General features: G+C 42.8%; 1 protein-coding gene across 1 annotated transcript in view; it reads left to right on the forward strand.

Moving 5' to 3' along the window:
- NARS (asparaginyl-tRNA synthetase) overlaps nucleotides 1–8,920 on the forward strand; it is a 29,013-nt gene extending 20,093 nt beyond the window's left edge. The window contains 4 exon segments of the mRNA XM_019518168.1: nucleotides 1,502–1,615; nucleotides 5,835–5,966; nucleotides 6,534–6,665; nucleotides 7,332–8,920. Coding sequence (XP_019373713.1) covers nucleotides 1,502–1,615; nucleotides 5,835–5,966; nucleotides 6,534–6,665; nucleotides 7,332–7,463 — 510 coding nt within the window. The 3' untranslated portion in view covers nucleotides 7,464–8,920.
- Nucleotides 8,921–10,553: the final 1,633 nt, after the last annotated feature.

Genomic DNA, 10,553 nt, shown 5'->3' on the forward strand with positions numbered 1-10,553 from the left:
CCCCCCCCCCCCAGCAATATATATAGCCACCTGTTCAGAGTGGTAGTTAGTGCATAGTGATGAGCAAGTGTAAAGAACCCTTGAATGACTTCAAAAGGAGCCCAGCCTCTGGAATGTAGATAACCCTGTTCTCTTTCAGGACAGGCTGTTGTGTTTTTGTACTGAGGCTGCCTATGCCAAGACCCCACTGCTAGGCAATATATAAATGCAATGAAAAGATGGTCTTTGCCTCAGTGAATGTACAGTCCAGATTTAAGATGGATAGCAGGGGTATACAGACAGGAGGAATACAAGGAAGCAGTGGGTGTAAGATTGACCATTTATTGGTGTGTTACTCTGAGCCTCAGGTTTAGAGCTCACAAAGATGGCTTCTTGCTTGTCCTTCTGTTTGAGGTGATCTATCCTACTTTGTCTTTGCAGTCACCCCATCAAAGTGGGCTAACAGCCTCCTACTACCAACTTGCTTCCTCTCAGCTACCAGGTTCTGTGTTGCATGGCACGTAGATTAGAATATCTCCAGTCATCTTGGCCTGTTGTTACTTTAAGTACTGCCATCCTCCTACTTGTGCAGTCTCAGACTGTGGTCAGGGCCTAGTATTGAGGAGGTGACAAGGAACACAAGATGGGGAGTAAAACCTTTTTCTTGGTCTCAGTCCTGTGTCCCAGCAGCTGGAAATCTTCTGTCTTGATTTAGTGTTCTTCATTGTTACCTGTTGTAGTCCTGGTCAGCACACAATACCTGGTGCTCTTGTACCAATGTGACCATACACAGGGGAGTGGCATTTACCCCTGTGGGATTGTATATGTTCCCTTGGCCGTGCAGAGCTTTCTGTGGCTTCCAAAATTCTGTAGGGAGGGGTGGGTGTTCTATGCATCCATTGCTTCCTTCCAGATGTGAAACTGCAGTGGGCTTTGTAAACAAGCTCCCTAGGGACTGCCCTTGAAAATTCAGCATGTTTAATATTAAATGCATGGAAGAGTATAATTTATTTGTACGTTGATCTTTTCTGCCATACATTTGGTTTTACGCCTTGCTCCCATGGTTCAAAATACAACTAGTTACTTGGATTGTGAGCAGTTTGGGGCAGGTATTATCATTTTATTTGTACAGCCTCCAGCACTTTGGCATTCTAGCCTGTGACTGGGGCAGCTACATAATCACACAATGCAAATAACTGATACTCTGCTACCAGGCAATATGTTAAAGGTTCCTATAGATCCTTCTGCACTGCAGAAATGTGCACACACTACAGATAAGGTCCAAGACCAGCAGAGGGAGCCTAGCAGATTCAGCTTTTGTGAAGAGGGAGATGTATATAGACTGCTGGGAGTGAGTGAATCCAGGGCCTGGATTGGCTATGTTAAAACTGTCTGGTTTGTCACTGTCACTCTGGACTGTAAATCCATTCTAGGAGCACATCAGCCAAGTAGAATAGTGCCTCTTTTTAACCAGGCTGCTGCTCTAATCATGTTTTCATGTGTGTCTCATCTTAATCTGCAGAACTTCCAGCCCCCTAAACGCCCTTTCAAACGAATGAACTATACAGATGCTATTGTTTGGCTAAAGGAACATGATGTGAAGAAGGAAGACGGCACTTACTATGAATTTGGAGAAGTAAGGCACACATCTTGCCTGTTCTTTTAATGTCATAAAAGAAATTTGGAGTTCAGTACTGAAATTGTCCGGTACCTGTGGTTTCCTTCTAAATTTGTTGCCTGGATAATGATGCAATGGATTCCTGCAGTAGCTTTGTGAAGCAGATACTGACCTTTATTTCCAACAAGCTGGTTTTCCAGCTGTCCATCAGGTAGTGTTAAATGGGGCTACGATTTCACCCCTTGTCAAGTCAGTAGTAGTTTTGCTGTTTACTTTACTGGGGCTAGCATCCAGCCAAGGCTCTCTTTCCGGTGGAAGCTGAGAGGAGTTACGACACTTATCAAATATAATTGGGCAAATTTATGTGAGATTAATGCACCATCTTTGTCTTCTGAACATCAGGCTTCAAAATCCCCCAGCCAGTGCTTAAGAAGAGGTTAAAGAGGGTAGCAGACCTATAGAGCAGGCAGGGACTTCACAATGCTTAAGGCAGCTCTCAACCTTTTTGGACTTGAGGTACCCTTGGATAGACTTGAGACATTCCTTCGGAAAATGCCGGCTTTTAGGTTTTACTTTTTTTCTTTGCCTACTGAAAAATAATAGTTGTTTTTCTAGTGCAAAGAGCTCAGAAAGAGCAGAGCTATCGTTTCTATTGGAAATCTGGGTTTATCTTGTGAATCATGTTTGTAAACCTAACAGTGCTAACATTGTATGGCACCCTTGAAAGGATATCAGAGAACCCCAAGATACCATGACATCTAGGTTGAGAATCAGTGGCTTCAGGGTTCACTGGAAAATCCAGGTATATTGTAGGGGTGAAGAGGAACTTGAATACAGACAGACATTGATTCCACCTGGCTTCCCTTCTCTTACCAACACAGCTTAACCACGCATTTGTGCTAGCATTCCTCCTTCCCCTGCTGTGTGATTAATAGGGGCTTTGAAAGGGATGCTGGCTGCAGTGCTTTTAACTCTGAAATGGAAATTGCTGTATAGGTTAAAAAATGGGGAAGAATATTTTTTGATTAAATCTTTGGCTAGAAAGTTTCAGTCACAATCCAACAAATTCTAGATTGTAAACACTAGAGTTAAATCTTGTTGGTTAAAAACAAAAACAAAAAAAAAACCCAACAACCCCAAAACATTCATTTGTGTCTTGTTCTCCTGCCTTTCTGAATGGGAACTTTGTGCTCCCTCCTCATTTTACCCCCTACAGAAGGCTGTGCACTGATGTGAGCATATAATCTGCGCATTATTTCCCCTCTAGCCAGCTCTTGCCCTTTCCTGGATGTAAGGCTCTCTGCACTCTTCTTTATATAACAAGAGACTCCAGTCACACAGGCTAAGTAATGCTTATTTTGGCCTTGACAGCCTCTCTGAGACTGTAGCCATGATGCCACAGCTCCTGTGGGAGCCTGAGTTACTCAGTTCTTTCTCAGCAACTAGACTATGCACCCCCCCCCATCTAATTTCTTTTAAATTTGGTATTCTTTGCAATATGAGTTAGCCTGAAGCAGCTTCTGAATCCAGTTGTTGATACATCTGTCTCTGTTAGTCCCCGAGATAATCCAGAATTGGAAGGGAGATCAGTCTGTAGATTAAATCCCTAATAAACCTTCCATATGTATCTTAAACCAACTAATAAAACAAAAGCAGTAGTGCAAATGAATGACAGTCTTTAGCTAACTGTCATTAACTGAAAGAGTGCTGGTTATAGCTGTTGGAATTGGATCCTTTTTAGTTTCTTGTCCTCCACCAGTTAATTCACTTGACAGCAAATTCAGTCAGCGACTTGTGATGGGTTTGAAGGGGGAGCTGAATCTATGACTGTTCTGTATATTTTTCTCTCTGCCTAGTATGAGTCTTTAAAAGTTGTTGCTATTGGAAGTCCTGAATTGGTAACACACTTTTGAAGCCTATTTTGTTAGGTGTCATTCTAGATTTTTATTTTTTATTATTACTACTACTACTACATGTTAGTCAGGGCTTTGATATCAAAATGCAAGTAACTTGTCTTTAGCTGATTGGTCAAAATAGTAATATATCAAATTTCAAAATTTAAGGAGGTGGTTAAAGGCCCAGCAGTCGCATCTAGGCTAAGTCAAAAAACCTGAGGCAGCTTTCTCTAAACTGTCTAGATTGAACCAATAACTAACTTAACTGCTGACATTCAGTTTTCAATTCAGAAAGGCAGGGGGACGCCTGCACTGACCCAGGCCAGTAGGCATGGGGTGCTAGAGCATGTTTCTCAGCCTGCTGGCCATTGCCAGCCCAGGCAAGTGGGGCCATCCCTGATTGGGTCCCCAGCACATGTTCCCATGCCCCTGCTGTCCCCCACAGGGGGTTGGGGAGCCCCCTCCCTGGTGCTAGCCCACCTTGGAGCAGCCCTGGGGAGCTGAAGAGAAATCCCCACACCCTTTCCAGCTGCTGATTTGCTTTAGTTGCCGCCACAAGGGGGAGGAGTCCTCCAGGTGGGTACCTGCCCATGCAGCCCAGCATGGGGGCACCAGAGAACCCCTGCCTTGGGGGGTCTTCCCCCCCCTCCAGCCTGGGGCAGCCCCAGGGAGCAGAGGGGAATTCTTCCCCTCTCGAACTCCACAGCTGCTTGCCTCAGTCCCTGCAAGTCTTGGGGAGAGCCTCAGGGAGCAAAGGGAAATTCTTCCGCTCGCTCACAACTGGTTTTTGCATCAGACTCTCAGCAGCTGAGACAAAACTGGCTTCAGAGGAGCAGGAGAATTTCCTTCCTCTCCCTGAGACTCATGGGCTAAGGCAAGCAGCTGTAGGGGTCAGGAGGGGAGGAATTCCCTTCATCTTCCCAGAGCTGTCTCAGGCTGGGGTGGGGGGAAGCCCCCCAAGGCAGGGGCTCCCTGGTGCCCCCATGCCAGGCTGCATGGGCAGGCACCTACCTGGAGGACTTCTCCCTCCCTGCTGTGGCAGCAGCTGAAGCAATTGGCAGCTGGGAAGGGAAGGGAGCAGCCTTGGAGAGCTGAGGGGATTGCTTCAGACCTAAATCAGTTAAGTCTGATGCTATATTCAACCAGGTTTATCTTAAACTGGTTTTTACCATTGTGAAAGTGGCTTATGTTTACTGCTGTGTTACAGGTTTTAAACCAGTTTCTGATCACTTAAACTGGTTTATGTGCAAGTTCTGACCCTAGCCCTAACGTGCATAGGACAGATGCACAGATTTCAGAGTTGGGTAAACCTGTTCTCTAACAGGAACTGATTGTTCAAAGGGACTCCAGTTTCTTCTCAGTTTTCAGTCTTAATGAGTGAGGTTTCCCAGTTCTTAACCCATCATGCAATGAATATAGCAGGGAGTGGGGAGCAGGGTCTTCTTCCTTGGGTTTATTTCTAAACTGCTTCTTGTCCTTGCAGCAGCAGAATATTGACTGTGCCCTTGTAAACCCTCTCCCCTCCCCACCACCAGTGGCACATATTTTTTGGTTGGTGTGCCTGGTTGTTGTGTGATAGGGCTGTTTGTGTAATTTGAGGAACAGATTATACCAGTGATTCTTACCCATGCCACAAAATCCTCTAAAAGTGCCACAGTCTGCCATGCAGTATTATCACTGTGTTGTGTGAGCAAACACCTACACAAGATTCACAGATAAACTCGGAGATTTCAAATAAGAATCCATAGTGTCAAAAACATTCTGGCTTGTTATGGTGTAGGCTAGGAGTTCTTTGCAACAGGATAATTGCTATTATTTTCCATGGGCTCAAGTGTCTTAGTTATTGTTGTTCATGTGCATTTTTTCAATGTTGTTTAAAAAATGTATTTCTAGTTATTATTGATTACAATGCGTAAAGAATAAAGTAGTTTTTGAAGTGGGGTGCCACTAAATTCTGAAAAGGTATGAAGGGGGTGCCTTGAGTCTAATTATAGTTGAGGACAACTCAGTGGGTTAGACACTGATATAGAATAGCTTGGATATGCATGATCCTGTTTTGAGCAGAGCGGTGGACTAGGTGACCTGAAGACTTTCAGCCTTTTCTGTGACGCTAGAATATTCTTTCTTAGTCTGAATTTTAATTAATATAAAAGAGGTTTAAATAGCACTGTCTTGAGGAATTGGTTTCTTCTGTCCTTTTGTTCCAAAGCCACTTTTGTCTTTGGGGTTATGCTCTTTGTCTTTCATACCTGACATCAGTGGGATAAAAGCCTAAAGCCTAACTCTGGGTCTTGTGATTTGTTTCTGGTTGTAAATATTAATAAATTCTTGCTGTACTTCAGGATATCCCAGAAGCTCCTGAGAGACAGATGACAGACACCATTAATGAGCCAATCTTGCTGTGCCGATTTCCTGCTGAGATAAAGTCCTTTTACATGCAGCGTTGTCCTGAGGATTCCCGGCTTACTGAATCTGTGAGTGTTTTACACCTTGTTGTAGTATTTGAATGAAGGGCTGGTGGCAGAATAAGCTGGTGTGATGCGTATGGGATTGTATTGTGCCAAACTTGTCTAGTTTAAAAAAAAAAAATACTGAGGTAACTATACACCAGTAGTCAGAGTAATTCATGTCATCAGCTGGCTGAATTCTGCACAAATACTGTATTTAGACAGGTAAATATTATCAGAAAAGGGATATCTTTATTGTTGAAAGGCTGGAGAGCTCGATGCTGTTCTAGGATTTATGCTTTTTTGTGGGTGAGATTTATAGAGTTTAAGGCTACACAAACCATTGGAGATTAAACCAAATGACTCCCTTGACTTCTCTGTGCTCAGTGTCCTCCATCAGAAAATGACATAAATAGAACTCAGCTTCTCTTCTCTCCCTTGATGAGGGTTAAGTAAATTAATTCAAGTTTGCCCCTTTGAAATCCTCTAACACTGTCTGCTGGAGAAGTACATTGGTGCTAACATTTTAAGCCTACATTTTTGTTTGTTCTGAAGTAGCTTATTTGTAATAGTTTTGTGTCTTGTTTCATTCAGGTTGATGTGTTGATGCCTAATGTTGGTGAGATTGTTGGAGGCTCAATGCGTACCTGGGACAGTGATGAGCTTTTAGAGGGTTATAAAAGGGAAGGCATTGATCACACACCATACTACTGGTACACAGATCAGGTATGTGGAACAGATTTTACTCCCTTGTCAGTAAGAAACCACATGTAGGTGGTCCCTGTTTTGTTTTGTTTTTTTGTTCAAAAACACTGGAGGTGAGATCTTAGTGGCCCAGTCTTCTTTGCTTTTTGGCCACTAGATTTATTGCATTTTTGCAGCTGGTTACTGTGACGAGGCAGATTTTGGGCTGTTGAAATTGATGTCACATATAGGCCTTATTGGAGCTCCCTGCTTCTGCCCTTATTTTTGCCTGCTTGAATGTTGCTTAGTAGTAGTAGTCTCTCTTGGCAGCTTCAGCATTTTCAACAAAAAAAAGAAAAAGGCCATCAATGGACAGTGGAGCAGGTTGATTTATTGGGAATTAAACAGCCAGCACAACTGATATAATTTTGTGTAGATGGGGTTGTGCCAGAGAGAAGAAAGAAAGAAGAGTTCACTTTAGAGACGCCTCCACAGACAGAGCTGGCAGGAGAACAAAGAAGTGCCACAGTCATTTTTTTAGATTAGTGGATACAGTGAATTGGACACTTTCAGTGGAAAGAGAACACTTCTGTTTCCCATATGTCATTCCAGAGACAATCCCAGAGTTTGGCTGTCTTTTAAATATCCATGTAGATTGGTAACAGGCAGATGTGTTCTTTAATCTCTTTTCTTTCTATTGTTTCATAGCGTAAATATGGGACGTGCCCTCATGGTGGGTACGGCCTGGGCTTGGAGCGATTCTTAACATGGATTCTGAATAGATACCATATCCGTGACGTATGCCTGTACCCACGCTTTGTACAGCGCTGCAAACCATAGCTGCAACGCTCTGTCGGACAGCTTCATCAGGAAATCAACTTTTAAAATCCTATGCTTGGAAAAGATCAGTGCACTCTGTCATCCTCCAATCCATCTGAGAGCTACAGTTGCTTGTTAATAAAGTTGTGCAGTAGCATCATTCTACTGAAACCAAGTTCTAATCTAGCAGCTGGAAAGGGAATACCCTGATTGGTTGTAAGGGAACACTAGCACTTTAAAATACAAGTCTAGAAAAATTCCAGTTTGCTGTCTTAAATTCCTATCAGATTCAGCATTTAGTTCACAATAGCAGGGATTTTGTGTTAGGATGGTGTATGAAACATGCAATTTTCAGGACTTAAAACTCCTGTGATTTTAACATTTAACTTGTCTTACCTAGCAAACTTTCAGGGCCTTAGACTTTCTTTAAAAACACCTGGCCTTACTTCTCCTTGTTTGTGATTTGTTTTAGTTGCATTAAATGTATTAAAAGTTACAAATATTTTTGCAACTGGCAGTGTTCATTTTAAACGTTATGTGGGAAGACATCATGTAAACTATAAAGAAACACAAATGGTAGAGTAGTTGTTCCCAATCCTTTGCTTCTTACCCAAGGAAAATTCTTGTTGAAGTTGATGAGAATTTTTCCTCTCAAAGAATAGGATTCAGCAGAGAATCCTAATAAGAAGAGCTCTGCTTTCTTTTGGTATAGTTGATTAATCAGGAATTATATCTGCCCCAATTCTGCAAAGTGCAGAGTACTGTTCATTGCTGCCACTGTCTGTCAGATGAATAATCTGCATGTTGCAGTTCTGAGCCCATGGTCAGCATCAGTCCCCACTTTACAATCCTTGCGCTGAAATAGTGCAGAGCTGGATGTGTTCTCAGATTCCTCTAATGGACACATGCCTGGTTCAGTTGTCTTTAATTGGTCACTGCTGCTTGATACAAAGGAGGAAACTTAATTTTAAAGATGGTTAAATTATTTTGTACTTTTGAAATGAATGTATTTGATTTTAAGCCAACAGTTATCATATGGACAAGAATGTTAATTTCAGTAGTGCACTTGGATAGTTTACATGATAGCAGGCTTTCCTAGTGCAGTAGTTTCTTGCCTCCCAAATGGCTCTGTACTGAGTAAAGTACATATGAGAGGCTTAGTGTACTGTTCTTCATTTTGGCAGGTTCTCCTTGGTCATAATCAAGTTATCAAATCTTATTTAATAATTTAAATGTCAAGTGTGAAACCATCAGAATGCTTTTTAGCCATAAATAAAGTCAACCTTACTGGAACAAATGGGTGGGTGCATCATTTGATACCTGCCTCGGGACCTAGTCTGGACTTTAACTTTACACTGTGTTCGTCAAACAGTTTTGCTACAGAAATATTTAGTCAAGCTTTTCTACCCCCTGTTAGAATCTTGCATGTTACAAACAAACTGATTTAATTTGGCAGTCAATAAATTCATGGCAACATAGAAATGTGTCTTTTGATTAATAATTTTTAAATTGCGTATCTGTGTTTTGTTCTCCAAACCTGCTTTGTTAACAACGCCACCATGTGTAAGGACAGGTCTCCAATTAGGAAAGTTGAATCAAATTGATGAACAATGTGAATTTGAATTGCATTAAACCCCTGCATGGATTTTTTTCATTCAGAAGTAAAGGGTTTTCAGTTTGCTTTACTTTTAATCCCTTTTAAATAAAACAGTAGTTCTCAACCTTTGTAACTTTTGTGAAGTGAGTGGCACCCCGGTTGACAATAACTGTGATAGAGGAACATGCAAGGTAACTTTTCTTTTTTTCTTTTTTTTTTTTTATAAAGACGTTCTAGATTTCAAGTTATTGTGTTTTGTTAAGAAACACCATCTTAAAATTAATTTTAAAAAGGGATTACTATGTAAAACTCTGCCTATTTCCAGACCCAGCCTCCCTTACAAATCTGGGCTTCCTGTGCTTCTTGTATGGGCAAGCACTTGGCACAGATCTGTAAGACAATCCGTGACAGTCCAGGCCTGCCTCCCTTTGCTGCCAGGACATCAGTCAGTGCTGGTAGAAACAACCCTTGTCAGAGATGCCAGGGCCTAAAGGGGCAACTGCAAAACTCTGCCGCCTTAAGCCTACTTTATTTTTTTTAGCCTTGGTTTGTGATCATTGGCAGCTTAACTCTGGCCCTGCCTGTAGAGGGCAAGTGCCCCTCATTACATTTAGCAGTTGGTGGTGCTTTGCAAAGTAGTGGATGTTAGGGCTGTGCGAGGCTTCGAACAGAGCTTCAGATCTGGAGAAGCTTCGGATGGTTCGACATCCAAAACAGCACGTCCGGATTGAAGCGCTGGCTTTGTTAGGCTTTCCGAAGTGGTTTGGAGCTTCCAAAGTGCTTTGGAAAAGCTTCGGAGCCACTTCAGAGATCCGGCCATACGGTATAATGGGGAATCAATGAAATATCTATAACTTTGTTGTTTTTTGTCTGATTTGGATGAAATTGGGACTGTAGCCTCTGCTGAGAGCATGAAGCCTGCTAAGTTTCAAGAAGATCAGTGCAGGGACTTGGGGGGAACTTTCAAGAATTTGGGGTAGTTTCCCCCAAACCCCTGCACTGATCTTGAAACTTGGCTGGCTTCATGCTCTCAGCAGAGGCTACCACCCCTGCTCATTTCATCCAAATCAGGCGAAAAACAACAAAGTTATAGATATTTCATCGATTTCCCCATTATACCCTATGGCCAGATCTCCAAGGTGGCTCCCAAGCTTCGGAGCTGCTTTGGCTGGATCGAAGCAGAAACCCAGTCCGGAGGTCCAGATTGGATCCCTGGCATCTGAAGTGGCCAGATCCAAAGCTGGATCAGATCACTGCTGACTTGCACAGGCCTAGCGGCTGTTGCTGCCCTGATTCTACTTCATTCCCCCGGTGCACAGGTCATCTAGTTCATGCCCTGCTTCAGGAATGATGTGTATTCTTATCCCCTCCCCACTCTTAAAGTAATAGTGCTCCTGTGAGCTCTGTCTGTGGAGGTGTGCGCGCCTAAGTGGTCCCAAGTTACCCTAGTTGGGTGGGGAGCAGGCTGGCTGACTTGAGTACACAGCTGGCCTGGAGCTCTTGCATCTTAGATT

This window comes from Gavialis gangeticus, unplaced genomic scaffold (genome assembly GCF_001723915.1).
Source record: "Gavialis gangeticus isolate Ggan-Ray unplaced genomic scaffold, GavGan_comp1, whole genome shotgun sequence".
NCBI lineage: Eukaryota > Metazoa > Chordata > Crocodylia > Gavialidae > Gavialis > Gavialis gangeticus.